Here is a 15,958-nt window from a genome sequence, read left to right as displayed (position 1 = left end):
AGCGGAAGGGTTCTTACTTAACATGTATTTGATTATTCAATGAACAATTATGATATGAATTCTCACCAAAATCATGTAGTAAATAATCTGAGGCCTCAAATAAACAAGTACATATTCCATCATTTATAAGAATTAATAATAAACAACTTAATTTTAAGTAGATCTCAGCATTAAGTTTAGCAATTTAATACTTGAAACCAAATAACTTACCTTAAATGCACATTGTACATCTAGTATTGATTTTAAACTCAAATCTAGCATGATATGATAGCCTTCTTTTTTTATGTGTACCTGTGATTTTTGTCTATAATCATACACAAAAAATTAAATTGCTTCTAACATTGCAACATTCATAAGTCCACATACATCAAACTACATTAACTTTAATGGATTATAAGTTTTGGATCGACCTTGAACACAGTCATTTGGTTGTTGTTTATTAGTAATCCATGCACCAATTTTATTTTATTTTACTCATTTCTTCAAGATTTCTCCAACTTAAATGATCATATCTCAGATGCCATGACATTTTTCATATTTTACAATTGTTACAAAATACTTATATTGGCAAGTTTGGATGTCAATATTAAATGTGTTGCTTTTACAGGAACTTTTAATATTAGTTTCCTCTTGATATCAAACAAAATCAAATTCCCCTACATACTAGCTTTATTGAGTAACGTTACCCGAACATTATATTAGCACTCATGATTATAATAAACAAGAATTAAATGTTTATTTTAGTATCTTGATTAAGGTACATGAGTTGAGTTGAAGAATTGATTTGTTGAATGTAATGAAAATGTCAATAGTAAGGTGAAGTTTGTAAGTAATTTTGTTTTCGTAGAAGGAATTGACATAATTTTTATTAGAAAAAGAAAATGGCAAGCAAACATATACTTATGTTATTAATATGAAAAATAATTTCTTATGTTCGGGTCAAGTATTGAAAAAGCATTACTCAACGAAGCTAGAGTATACAGGGGAATTTGATTTTAAATTAGTTTGATCCTAAATTGTTAAATTTTGAGAATTTGTGTTTGTTCAATAAATAAATATATATATATATATATATATATATATATATATATATATATATATTGGGTTTATGTTAATTTCATAAAAAGAATATTAAAATCATAATTAGAGTTTATACTAGTTTAGAAAAAATTTAATTTTAGAGAAACATCATAATGAAAAATTAAAATTCATAAATCTAATATACATAAATCATAATAGGATATTTATTCATAAGAAATTTTGTAAGAATGAGTTCTTTAATCTCTTTGTTTCTCCATCCACTCTTTCCTAATCTATCTGGTAGCCCATTTGAATTGTACTTTCATCAATCCACAACTTAGAATAATGTAACTTCTGTTAGAATTGATGCTCCAATATTTCACAACCAAGAGGGGGGTGAATTGGTATTAACAAATTTTGTCCAGTTTTAGCACTTTTGAAATTGTTTTGGTAATAACCTTTGCTTTTGAATCAATTGAAATAGTATGGTTTGATGCTTAATGTATGGAGCATTTATACAAAAACAAGATATAGAGAGAAAGAGATAAAGCACACAGAGTTTTTATACTGGTTCGATTCTTACGAATCTACATCCAGTTCATCTAACAAACCACAACTAGATATATTCACTATATCACAAGAATTTCAAGACTTACAAATACACTTGATAAATCTAAATTCTAAGACAAAGGAACACAAAAGCAAGGCATCCACACACTTGCACAACCATACAACAGCAAGGCAAACACACACTTGCTAAGGACAGAAAAACAGAAACAAACAGTTTCAGAATTGTATCAAAACACAAAAACAAAGACTACAAAATGGATTGAGTACACATTTCCCAAGATTGAAATTTCTTCATCTTGCCAAGTCAACAATGAATGTGTTTTGATAGAAATCTTCAAGAAGACCTTCCAAGATTGCTCCAAGAATCTGTTTCGCACTTCTCTTTCTTTCTTCTAGTTTTTCAGTTCCTTCAAAAATTGCAGAAACTGTTTTTATATAACAGATGCAATCAGCCACGAACCTAGTCGACTACATTAGTTGGCTAGTCGATTATCGGGAAGTGCAGAAACTGTTTTTGTGTAACAACTGCTACAGGCACGAACTTAGTCGACTACATTAGTTGGCTAGTCAACTATATTATAACAGAGTCCAAACATCAAGTTCCAGAATATGCGTAGTTAGCTATATTAGCAACCTAGTCAACTAACGTGGGTGGCAACAGATTGATATTTTTAGGATATCACATTTATGTCAAATTAACAATGTAAATCTATTATGGGCATCATAAAAAACATAGCACATCACACATGCATACATTTAATAGTAATAACTTCTTTTTAACTCATCTTCTACTATCACTATGCAATTTAACTTATTCTTATGGAAATTCACCTTTAGACTTGATGCAAGTTCAAAGCACCTCAAAATACTCTTAATGACCACAATGTTATTGACACCTATTTTATAGAGGAATAATGACACGTCATTTGCGAAGTACAACATATTCACTTTTACCTCTTTTGTCACTTCATATTGGCTTGTCTAACAATACTTGTCAACCCTTTTGTCACTATTAAAAAACACAAAATATGTTAAAGGGTCACATTGTCTAAGTCCTCTTGATGGTGTAAATCCCTTATGATGAAAAGAAAGTGGAGAGAAAGTCATCATTCGAGCATCTTATAAGAAAAAAAATATCTATAAACATATTATCTTAAGGTTAGGCAAAGGTATCATTGGTATTGTGTCTCTCCAATGATGATTCAAGTGAGAGTCCAAGTCAAATATTAAGGATAAAGACTTATAAACTCATTATCTTGGAAGAGATTTACCGTTGAAGGGGAAATTGTTGAGAATGCAACTATGAGTCTCACATTGGACAGAGATGCAAAAGTTGAACACCTTCCTAGGGTGAAAGGAGGTAGGAGAGTATTTAAACTGGGATTGACCTCGACTCTTAAACAATGTAAGACTTATTGGATGTATCGAAACAAAAAAAAATAAAAATAAAATTATATATATATATATATATATATATATATATATATATATATATATATCTATCTATATATATATCTATATATATATATATATATATATTCCATCTTTACTTTTTTTAATTAGATTTTATTGTTCATGCTTGAAATTGGTTGTCATGCTTAATAAATTTTTATCTAAAATCACTCAATGATTTTGACCTATATTAATGCAAAAAAATTATCATGTTTAATATAATAATTTTTATTTGGTTATAAGATTGATCACTATTTACCAATTTAGGATTATTACAATCCATGATTGAGAAATATTACTAGTTGAAGAACTATTACTAGCAGCCATATGATGACAAACAAATTATCCAAACACTCCAAGCTCAAGAATTCAATAGAGGTGAAAACAACAGTTGGAGAAATAATATTGATAGTACCACATGTAGGCAAAGAGGAAGAGCTAGAACAGATAAATTAATTCAAAATTATGATAAGAAAATGAACCATTAACTAAAACATGACGACAAAAAATTGAAAGAAATAAAGGAAAGAAATTTCACAAGATACATAACAAACTAAACTGTTATGTTATATTTTCATCCTAGCGTGAATTCCTAATTAACTCTGTTAATATATTTTTCAATTTAATTATATTTATGTCACTTTAGTTATAAAATAAACAGAAAATAATTGAACCGTACTAATGTCATAGTCGACACAAAAAATGCCATGAAAATGTTTTTACTCTTTTTGTTTTACTTAGTGCATTTAGAGTTCATTTTTTTTTACTTAATACATTTAGAGTTCTAATTAATCTCATCCAATGATCTTGTGATACGCTATGAATGTCTATAAACATTTACAAACTGTAAGAACTTAAGAGGCTTTCCTATTATACCGGTCCTACACCATCTGAAAAAGATTATTTTCAGAAAAGAAAAAAACAAAAACATATTATTCATTGTCTATAAAGAAAACAACAATGAATAAAATCGTTTTTGAAATATACAAAGTTTAATATTATTGATTACAATTTTATGCTTGGGATTGTACAAAGTAAATTCAATTTAACTCGTGGATTTGTAAAAGAAAATACAAATTAATATTTGCATCTAATTGTAAATATTAATTAAAAAACTTATTCATATTGCTAAATTTGTGGAATAAAGAATTTGAAATTTATTTATCTATAAAAGTGTTTCAATTTTTTTTTTAAATTGAACTTTTCGTAAACTAAGGGGTGTCTGCTTAAATCCAGTGAGTTAAAATAATGATACAATTTAAATTATATAGTATATAAATTGCTTCAAGCTCACTTATGATTTTTGAGGAGTGTTATTCACCTCAGTGGCATGTACGAGGGAACTTATCTTACGTGAGAGTTACATAACACCCGATGAAGATCATAATTGAGGGTGACAAATTTCAAGAAAAAAAAAAAAAAAAACTAGAAGAATGGAAAACTGAAAATGAGACATTAATGAATTGATTATGAAAGAAAATATTGCACAGAAAATAGTTCTTCACCAAATGACAAAAGAGGAAACTTCGTCCATGTGATTTATTAATGCCATAGTTTCCCGGAATTTGCAGACCAGTTGGACAAAATATTCAAGTAGGTTTTCATATACAATTTTTTTTTTTTTGAATACTTAATAATTTTTTTATTTAAATGGAAAATGAATTACAAAATTTTGAATTAAAATTAAAAACAAATTGCATTTTGTCTCTTTCATATATCAACTTAAATATTTTTAAAATATTTTATGATAATAATAATAATAATATTGTCATATATAATTATTCTAGGTAAAGAAGAAACTTAATTCATATTTTTTTTCTTCATCATTTTAAATTGATTACATTATATCTGTTTCAATTTAGCCAACCAACATGAAGTATATATAACCTATTAAGATAATACTAAAACCTTAAACAATTTGTTTTCTACTCGAAAAAAAAAAAAAACTTATTAGATATCCAAAACATTGTTGATCTAAGAAACAAAGGTGTTTAGCTTGAGCACTTTCCGTTCTAAGGTGATTTTTTGTGATGATTTTAGGTTCTGTCACAGTGGCATTGTCACATACACTATCCCTGAAGGTTAGAACTCTATATCAGCATCAAATGCTTTGCTTGTATCTGCATTTTGTTGTAACACAGTTTTATGCACAAAGGTGCAATGGGTAAACCTAGTTTATCAGTAATACAAGATCAGTGTGGAACATCATAGTTTGGCAACTGGCGGTTGAGTTGGGAGTCTTGAAACATTGGTTTCGGTTGGTGACACTGACAGTTACCACTTTCTTCATCTTAAGTTTCCTCCTTTGGCATCGCTTAAGGTCTAAACTTCATCATCTGACCCCAACATGCACATGCTGTCTAAACTTTCCCAACCCCAACCTTAGTTTCTCATTATGCGAACGTTACATGACACACCACACCTCAAACAAACACCCTAGTTCTATTTACTTCATACAATGTCAACCCCATCATCATCGTCACCGTCACCGTCACCGGCACCGGCGTCATTCACCACCGCACCGCCACCACAGTTATCTTCTCCCATAGTACCTTACAATTCAACTTCACTACCACCATTACCGTCACCATTACCATCTCAGCCCTTACCTCCGGCTTCTCTACCACCACCACCACTATCACCACAATCGTCAAGTTTGCCACCAGCGTCAATTTCTTCCCCTCCGCCACCTCCTCAGAGTTCTTCTCCTTCTCCAGCAGCATCTGCTACACCTGGTGCACGTCCTCCACCTTCTAGGACAAGTCCTTTAGATTCTCATTCTACGCCATCACACACTTCTGCATTGGCTCCACCACCTCCATCAGCAAAAGATTCTGGCCCAGGAAGCAGTGATGGTGGTACTAGTGCAGTGGCTTTTGTTGGTATAGTGACAGCAATTGTATTGTTTGGCTTCATTGGCATTACTATCTGGTGCCTGAGGAGGCAAAAGAAAAGGATTTCTAAGAGTGGTGGTTATGAGTTCCCATCCCCTCTTGGCTCAACATCTGAGTCAGGTAAAACTGTAAATACTTGCATTGTTGTTCTTCAGTGAATCAAAATTATCTACTTTTACTACTTTCTACGAATGAGTATTGTAGAGGACTTGAGGGCAATATGTAACATCCTCAAATTATCTAAAGTTATGCCTGTTGCAAACTTGAAGGCAATAATGAAAGTAATTAAATTGTATACATTGTTCAGATTTGTCCTTTCTCAAGATCCGTTCTTCAGCTCATCGTTTGCAAAGAGCTTCTGGAGCTAATACACCATCAGGAATGGGAAATTCAAGGTCATTCTTTGCGTATGAAGAACTAATGAAGGCCACAAACAATTTTTCAACTCAAAATCTTTTGGGTGAGGGAGGGTTTGGTTGTGTGTATAAAGGATCACTTCCAGATGGGAGAGAGGTAGCAGTTAAGCAACTGCAAATTGCAGGAAGTCAAGGAAAGAGAGAATTCAAAGCTGAAGTGGAAATTATTAGCCGCATACATCATCGACATTTAGTTTCCTTGGTAGGATACTGCATTTCAGAGAACAAAAGACTACTTGTCTATGACTATGTCCCCAACAGTACCCTTTATTTTCATCTTCATGGTACAGCTACTTCAGAGTGATCGATGACTGTTTTTTCATCACATTATGATTCAATTATTTAATCTGTGCTTACTGAAAGTGAATCTGATTTAATTAAGGGGAAGGTATGCCAGTGCTGGAGTGGACAAACCGTGTTAAAATTGCGGCTGGAGCAGCCAAAGGAATAGCTTATCTCCATGAAGACTGTAATTATCAATTAATATCTTTTGTTTTTGTGTTTGTTGTTGTTGTAAGCTCTTAGGAGACTTGAACTTACGTAGGAATTTGTCTGAAAAATGTGACTGTAAATTTTCTTACATGGTATGAGAGAAGGGTGCTGGAGAAATATAACTTATTCTCCTTTCTTCTTAATCAGTTAATTAGAAACAGTTATTGAAGTTAGGGACTTTTAATATGAATTGGTAGCGGTGACTTACTTTATCGAACATTGTTATTTCTGCTAATGAATGTTATATTTTGCACAGGCAATCCTAGGATTATTCACAGGGATATCAAGTCAGCAAACATTCTTTTAGACTACAATTTCGAAGCTCGAGTCTGTGCTATTATTACACTTCTCATTCTAAGATGGACATTATCTGCTACATTGATATTCTAAGCTATGTCATGTTTTTTCGTTTCACATAGGTCTCAGATTTTGGGCTAGCCAGATTAGCAGCTGATGCAAATTCACATGTAACCACACATGTGGTGGGAACTTTTGGGTTAGTAACATGTCTACTATTTTCTCTGGGTACAGATAACGGATTCATGACTCATTTCATAATATAAAATGCTCAAACAATAACACAAATATTTTACCATGAAACTAAAGATACTAACAATGATTCCTTTTTTGCTTTCCCCTCTTAAAGATATGTTGCACCTGAATATGTATCAAGTGGTAAATTTACAGAGAAGTCAGATGTATACTCCTTTGGAGTCATGCTTTTGGAGCTCATTACTGGAAGGAAACCAGTGGATGTATCTCAACCAGCAGGTGAAGAGAGTCTAGTTGAATGGGTAAGCATTACGTACAAATCTCATTTTGTGAAGTACAAAATTAAGCTTAAAATCCACATAAGCACTAGAATTTCATACTTTCATTGTGGACTCAACCATTATAGTATATATAGCAAAAGAAAAGTCAGCATTTTCACCCAAACCAATGTTGAAGATGCAAATAATTTTCATGAAGATGGTATACCATTTTTTTTCAGGCTCGACCCTTGCTGAATGATGCACTTGAGAGTGAGGAATTTGAGATTTTGAAAGATCCAAAGCTAGGAAAAAGGTACGTTGAAAGTGAAATGATTTGCATGGTTGAAGTTGCTGCTGCTTGCGTGAGACATTCATCTGCCAGAAGACCTCGTATGGGACAGGTAATTAATGAAAGGGAAGCAGAAAGTTTTTGTGTTGTGTTATTGGTTATGTACCAATTTTTGAACAAATTGTTCCTTGAATCATCATCATCATCATCATCGTCACATTTGTCAGGTTGTTAGAGCTTTTGATGGTTTAGCTACGAGTGATCTTTCAAATGGAATGAGAGTTGGGGATTCTACGCAGCAATCCGCAGAAATAAGATTATTACGTAGAATGGCATTTGGTTACAATTCAGAATTTTTGAGCCACACAAGTTTTAATGCGTAAGAGGGTATATTGTACTGTGAAATTTTATAAGTTGGTTTCAGTGTGACGCTTCTATGGTGCACATAACCCTGAACTGAAATTCACTGCATCGTGTTCTCTTGATTCTTGTAACAACCTCTTCTTATTCTTCTGTAAAGTTACCATTTGTATACTCATGTTGATGAATCAATTCATTTGGGATATGCCCTTTGAAGTAATCTCTTAATTTTCAAGGAAAACCAGAACCAAGTTATTTTGTGGGATGAAGAAAGAAGAACCTTGTTATTGATCACATTGTCATTGATCTGTTAAGCAAAGTACACATATGGGTATATTGAGATATTAAATTATACTATAACAAAATGACCATGTAGATTATGAATAGCTAAACCAAATAATAAGTCAAACTCATTATTTACTATTCAAACTTTTTTTGATAAAAAGAAAATTAAGGTTGAAATTAGGTCTGATTTTTCAAACCAGCTAGAAGGTTCAAATTTCAAAACCCAACATTAAAGATTTATGAATAACTCATCTTTTATTTATAAAATTTCAATAATGTTTCTTTTTAAAAATTTAAAATGTTATACACACTTTCAATTAATAGGAAATATCTAATACTAAAATGACTATTGAATGCTATATCGATTAAGTTAAATTATCAAAGAAAATTTTCATACAAAAAAGTAATTAAATATAAATAAGTTAGTCAAGTCAAATTTTAAGTTTCATTTATTAAGTTGAATTTTTTAGCTAGATGTGTTTAAATAAATATATCAAATTTGACGATCCAACTTTTTCAAGCCAGATCTAAATATAATTGCAAAGAGTTTGGCTCAAATAAACTTTATAGATAATTATTGAAAAGACAACAATTAATAACAAAGGTGTTAATGTTTTTCTTTTACAATTAGTTACTATATGTATTTGTTAATTTGTATTTAACAAATAATAGTGTTTTAAGTTTTTTTATTAAACATATATATAAACATTATTAAATGGAAAAAAATTATGAAAAAATTATATATATATATATATATATATATATATATATATATTAATATGTTAATATTTTAAATATTTTGCATTGTTATTAATCAAGGTTATTTTTTAATCTATCTTATTCAAGCTATCTTTTGAAATTCTTTTGCCAAGGGTTATTTTCCATCAACTTTTTGACTAATGTGAGGAAAAAATAATTTCCAATTAAGATTAGTAAAAGAGTCAAGATTCACTGAAAATCTATATTAAAAAAATAAATATTAACTTTAAATGAAAAAATAAATCTCAAAACATGTCTTGGGGAGCCTATGACCGTTAAACTCAACTCAAAAAACATTTCAAACTTGTTAAATAGGAGACAATGTATTAAGAGAATGGATAGTGGTGAGACAAGAGAAAGTATAAGAATTTCCAATCTTTTTATTTTAAAATTTTAAATTATCAAAATACATTTGTAAATTTTTAGAATTTCAATTTACTTATGTTTGATTAAAAACTCGTAAAATGATATTTATTTTTGTATAGAACTTAAAATATATTATAATGATATATCTTTTGGATAATTAATTTGAAAAAATGAAACTTTAGAAATTTATGAAATTTATTTGATTATTTAAAATAGAGTAATTTTAAATTATACTTGAAAAAGTAAACATTTAAAACTTTTTACACTTTTTCTTCTCACATATCTGTCTTCATATGAACTTGATAGATGTATCATCATATTAACTAGATAGATGTATCATCAATGCAACTTTGATTGTCGTCAATTGTCGAGACATAACTTGACATTATTTTTTGAATAATGTTGGAAGATATTTTAATAATATTTCTTTTTCAATATGAAACATCTAATCTTAAAACAATTATCTGTACACTAATGTCGGTTGGTCTGAAATTTTTTCTACCAAAATAAGTAAACAAAATTAAAAAAAATAATTATGATTGAAATTAGCGGAAATAATTTTAAATAATTGCTTAGTTGATAAAATCTTTGTTGACATCAGTTACAGTAATTAAAAATCAACATTAATTAAAAATCATTACTAACTAGTGTTTCTTAATATATATTTTTAATATATATTTTAATATAGTATCATAACCTAGAAAATGATCTTAGTCGTGATATTTAAAAGATGACATTAAAATATTTTAATAACAAAATGTTAAGCTATAAATAGATATTTTATTAACAAAAATTTATTTTATAAAAATTACTATCTTTTTAGACTTTTTATCTAAACTTCCTCTTTGTCTTTTTTTTAGATTTATGTTTCCAATCTTCCTCTTTTGAAGATCAAGAATTGTAGGATTGTTTTTAGTGAAACACTCTACACATTCACCCAATTAGATCGAAGAATAAAGTAAGTTCATTTTTTGTTTTTTTTTATGTGATTTTGATCTTCGAGTTTGTATGTGCGTTATACTCTAATGCATGTGACTCAGATGTGCTCAAAGTAAATCTTTGTTGCTCTGTGATCATGGTGATATGTTTGAATTCTTAATTAGGATTTTCTTCTAGTTAAGTCATCTTGTGAGAAATAGAGCTCTAAGGAGCAACTGTGAGAAAAATGGTAGTTTAACCAATATAAGGGAGGCTAATTTTAATCTTAGCACATTTGATTTGTATGGTGTGAATTAATTGTTTGTTACTTTGTGAATTTAATGTGGAATTGGTCTATTGCATTAGTTAAACTAATTGATTTGAAAAAAAAATATAAATGAGTAAACCTATGTTTTAAATTGTTGAATTGGTCATTGTAAAATTTGGGTTGGTTATGCATAGTGGCATGTTTGGCTTCTTATGGGTTATTTTGACTAAATTTATACTGCTTTTGATTTGGATAGAAGATAAAAACACTTATTAGAGTTAAGAGAACATTCTTTTATGTAGAATGTTAGAAAAAGATTAAACAAATAATACTATTAATAAAATAATAATAATAATAAGAGCAATAATAATACTGACATGTATATGAATTAAAGAATATTAATCAGAGACTCAATAATTCTTAAAACAATAACAAATAATAGATAAAAAAAATAAAGGAAGTAAGGAGTAGAAATAGCTTAGGTTGAGGTGTAACATCCCTGGCTACCCCTCCTCGGGTCCCAAAGGCACCCCTCTGGCTCACCAGCAGATGGCTACCCCTCCTCGGGTCCCAAAGGCACCCCTCTGGCTCACCAGCAGATGGCTACCCCTCCTCAGGTCCCAGAGGCTGTCAGGTTACTACAGCCCGATGCACCCCAATCCCTCACCCTTTTCCGTCCATTCATACTGGGTGGGTTGTTGCCAGTGGGAATCGAACCCCCAACCTGACCTTTAACACCTCTAGCTCACCAGTAGATGCTACCAGTTGTGCTGGTGAGCCAGAGGTGTTAAAGATCAGGTTGGGGGTTTGATTCCCACTGGCAACAACCCACCCAGTATGAATGGACGGAGAAGGATGATGGGTTGGGGTGCATTGGGCTGTAGTAACCTGACAACCTCTGGGACCCGAGGAGGGGTAGCCAGTGATGTTACATGAGGCACGCTTAGCGCTATCCTTAGAGAGAAAAGGTCCTACTACACAAGGTAATATAAATACACAATACACAATCATGTGTTTCAAATCATATGCATTTCTCTCCTAAGATACAACAACTCATCAGATCGATCGAGTGCAGGGAAGGATCTCCGAACCTTATGAACACCATTACTTATTATGAACACCACTATTTAAAGAGATAGTATAGAGAAGAAAAGAAGAACACTTTTGAGAAAACTCTAGTGTTTGTTGTCTTTGTTATTGTGTCTTTCTCCATGTACCTAGATGGTATTTATAGGTAGAAAAGGGAGACACAAGAGTAAATAGTAATAAGAATATAGTTGTTAAGCATAAATGACATTAACCCATAAAATTAAAAGTTCATGAAAACTTGAGTAGCATTAGGAATTTTATTTTAATTATTTATTTTTTAAATTATATTAAAATATTTCCAACAAATTTTTGGGTCTGTGTTATGCGAACTCGCTAAGTAAGCCAACTGCTCGCTGAGCGAGTGCCATAATTAAGTTTTGTAGTGAGATAGGGGAGGCTTACTCGCTGGGTGAGCCAACCTTTCGTTGGGGAATTTATGTTTTCTTGTTCTAAATCATCTTGGAAAAATTAGGATTTTCGCTTCGTGTGTTGGACTACTAGCTAAAATTTTAACAACTGGTCATAGACATATGAATCTTTATTTCGATTGTTGGGAGTATCAATTACAGGTATGCGGTTAGAGAAATAAATTTTAGTAATAAAATTTAATTTCTTTTACTATGTATGAAAATGGGATTTGCAAGTTAGAGGTATAACATGAAGGTTAGTTTGTGTGAACAAGAACGGATGGTATGTGAATTGCGTGATGAATGTGTATGCTAGATTGAACAGATCCTAGGTTGTATGCCAAAAATCTGTTATGAAAATATGATTTAAAGGTGTTGTTATGTGAATTGTATGAAGGGAAAGCATAGAATGAGTTCCTAGTATTAATGGTTTTATAGAATTTTGATGGTTTTTGAGAGAATGAAAGTGTAACAAAGGGTGAAACGATTGGTGTATTGAATTGTATGAATTTTTGGTGCTTCTAAGGAAGAAGTGCAATATTAGTTATTATAATGTTATGCATTGATTAAGGATATTCTTTTTGAAGTCATCCTAAACTCTACTAGAACCACAGACTCATACAGAGAATGAAATCTAGGTGGTGAGAGTTGAAGAAAATTCCTATAACTGGTTTTGGGGTTGATGACCCATTTTCTATTAAGCTATAAGTGAACTTACCCTATCATGAGGGAAAAGGAACCATGTTCCATTAATCAATTGTAACATTTCAGGATTTTATTTCATTTACATGGCAAGTATAAGACTTCTAGTCTCTGATTCAATGCATAAATTTAGCTTTGAGTCTAGAAGTAATATATTGAAAATCTTGATAATATGATGTGTTGTCATAGATACATGACTTCTTGGAATCTATATATTGTGAGCTTATAAGTATTGTGGATGTACAAAAATTATCATTAACTTATCTTTTTTTTTGTACATATATATATATATATACTAAGAATGTGGATATATTGTGTAGTGTAATCATAGTGCTCTTGTAATTTTGAAATATGTAGAAACTAACTTATTTTGAGAAACTTTACTAAAAGGACTATAATTATATCTTGGATATATTCATGTATGTATCTTGTTTGTTTAGTCAATTTTGCTTAATTTCTCCCTTTTTTGGAGTGTTACGGATCATGATTAAAATATTTGTTCTAAACAATAAAATAAAATATCTTTAAAATTAATTATTTTTATTGAAATAAGAAAAGGAAAGCATTTGAAATTTAATGCCTGAATTTCTTAGAAAATGTAAAATTTTCTATATAGACACATTATGAAAATATGATACCATGTGTGAAAGTTGGGGTGGACCTACGTTTTAAACTGATGGGATAAATTGGACCCACAAAATAAATAAACTTTTTCACAAGTCTCCATTTAATTTAATGAGTGCACTAGTATAAATATACCTATCAGTACACTTGGTCAAACTTTTCTAAACAAATTATTTTTAAAATTACTCTATCATTTATTTTGTTAAACTAGAACATACCAACATTAAAATTTTTTAAATACTAGGATTATGTCTTTGACTATTGTATTTTTATTTTTTAATGATATGCAATGAAAATTAAAAAAAAAATTAAAAAACTATGTCAAAAGTCTCATATTTAGTTGCACATTCTAAAACATTATCCATGATCCGCAGGATTGTGGGCCTAAGGGGACACTCCACTAGGTCATATACCCATCGTATTAAAATAGTCAAATCACATATTCAATAACTCTTTTATGAAATAAAAATTTTAAAATCAAACAATGGCTTTCATATTATGGATAAAAAAAATTCAAAATTATTTAAAAAGCATTGCATAACTTAATTTTAATGAATAATATTATATTTAATAGGATGTAAATATTCCTTATTAGATAACACAATTATGAAAATTTAAATTACGTGAAGTTTTATACACATGATCATTAAGAAAATATCATAAAATTTAACTGTAAAATTATTAACTTTTTATTTATTAAAGGTTATAGTAAATACAAATTAACTAAACTTTACCCAAGCATGAGCGGATTTATATGTAGATTATTGAGTTTATGGTGAGAAATAAATAAAAAAAATACCAAATTATAAACCCTAGATTAAAATAAAATATACATATGTAATTGAGAAATTAATATGGAAGCTCGTAAACAACAAATCTCAGACTCCTCAACATTTCTACCTTTTACACTCTCAAATTAAATCTATTACCTATGAGTTTAGCAAATATAATTATTCAGCAATACACGTACATGTTTTTTCTCTCTCTCAAATTTACTTTCACTCTCAACCTTCTGGATTTTATTTTTATTCGTCCAACTATAATTAAAAAGCATAAAAATAAGAATGAAAGAAAATAATTATATATATATATATATATATATTTATATTATACATTACTAAAAAAACACACATTTCCTATTAATTATCTTTTGAAAACTTCTTTTTAGATAATATTTACAAATTTTGTTATAAATAATAAATTGTTACTTGCAAAATATTTAGTAAAAAACATTTCCACAACCAATTTTATAGAAAATATTTACAATTTTATATTTTTTAAGAAATAATTATTTGTCAATTAAAATTTTTGGAAAAAATAACAGAAAAAAAAATATTTTCTTACAAAATGTTATAACAAATTTGTAAAAAAAAAAATCCATAAAATATATAAGAATTTATAGTCTTGTAATACTATATTTGAAAGTTCTATACACAAAAATAATTCCTTATTAGCATGTACAGTTTTAGGTGGTTTGGTAAAGATGCATATTTATGGTCTTTTTGTTAGTGGATCGTAATCTTGATATAGATTGTGATTATTTGTTTTGGTTAACTTGGTTGTTGAAGCCATGATGTTAAGATAATGTATCAATTCGTATAGGTTCTTTTTTATAAGGGTTAAAATACTCTCAAGTGTTTTTTTTTTTTAATTTATTGCTGATAAAAGAAATATCATATACATGTAAAGTTCTCCATATATAAAACTAAGGAAATAGAAAACAAGTAAAAAGAAGCATCATTTTGTCATTGTTAAACGCTCTGGTAGACAATTTTCTAGATATGATTATGGTTTTAAAGCCACTACTTTCACAATTTCTATTTTATACATGTTTCTACCTGTGGTCCTAAGTTTAGACTTTAAACGTTTGTAAATAATCAAGCCAAATAGTATTTACAAAATTATTGATCCATGCACAGTGCTACAGTTATAGTTTGTGCCACCAATTTTATTTTATTTTCACTTAAACTTCATGCAAATCCAATCCTAAATGGTTCTGCACTCATACATTTCTCACCACAATCGGAAAGCATAAGATACTAACCCCTAAAATTTAACCATCTCCATTGATTTTCTTCTCCTTTCCAAGATGTAGTGGAAGAAGATCGTGAAGAAGTTACTAAAATGCTTAGGATTCAAAGATGAAGTGTTTTACGAGCAGTTTTTTTATTAAATTAAACTTAAAATCCATTTTCCCACCAAGTTAATTTTTTTGTGAAAACATATCGAAGAGTAGAAAGAAAGCAACATCTTCTTCCATGGAAAGTGAACTCATGTCAATACCTTGCCAATAAA

At 29.7% G+C, this 15,958-nt stretch overlaps 1 protein-coding gene across 2 annotated transcripts; it reads left to right on the top strand.

Moving 5' to 3' along the window:
* The first annotated feature begins 4,984 nt into the window (after positions 1 to 4,984).
* Positions 4,985 to 8,465, top strand: LOC114179404 (proline-rich receptor-like protein kinase PERK9). Of its 2 annotated transcripts, none has more exons than XM_085670785.1 (8): positions 4,985 to 6,056; positions 6,244 to 6,636; positions 6,741 to 6,821; positions 7,101 to 7,171; positions 7,264 to 7,340; positions 7,491 to 7,638; positions 7,836 to 7,997; positions 8,113 to 8,465. In XM_085670785.1, the coding sequence occupies exons 1-8, from the start codon at positions 5,501 to 5,503 to the stop codon at positions 8,266 to 8,268; spliced, it is 1,644 nt and encodes a 547-aa protein (XP_085526911.1). In that variant the 5' UTR covers positions 4,985 to 5,500; the 3' UTR covers positions 8,269 to 8,465. The 2 variants fall into 2 exon arrangements, with proteins under 2 accessions (XP_085526911.1, XP_027921540.1); XM_028065739.2 differs by having other exon boundaries at positions 4,987 to 6,056; positions 6,735 to 6,821.
* Positions 8,466 to 15,958: the final 7,493 nt, after the last annotated feature.

The sequence above is a fragment of the Vigna unguiculata genome, chromosome 3 (genome assembly GCF_037176805.1).
Source record: "Vigna unguiculata cultivar grain cowpea cultivar isolate G323 ecotype 2 chromosome 3, ASM3717680v1, whole genome shotgun sequence".
Lineage (NCBI taxonomy): Eukaryota > Viridiplantae > Streptophyta > Magnoliopsida > Fabales > Fabaceae > Vigna > Vigna unguiculata.
This window is presented reverse-complemented; position numbering and strand designations above follow the sequence as displayed.

Excerpts from the sequence above, each read along its gene's own strand:
- LOC114179404 (XM_028065739.2), top strand. The coding sequence starts at position 5,501 with ATGTCAACCCCATCATCATCGTCACCGTCACCGTCACCGGCACCGGCG. Across the intron at positions 7,341-7,490 it reads CATGTGGTGGGAACTTTTGG|ATATGTTGCACCTGAATATG; the intron begins GTTAGTAACATG and ends CCCCTCTTAAAG. Across the intron at positions 7,639-7,835 it reads AAGAGAGTCTAGTTGAATGG|GCTCGACCCTTGCTGAATGA; the intron begins GTAAGCATTACG and ends ATTTTTTTTCAG.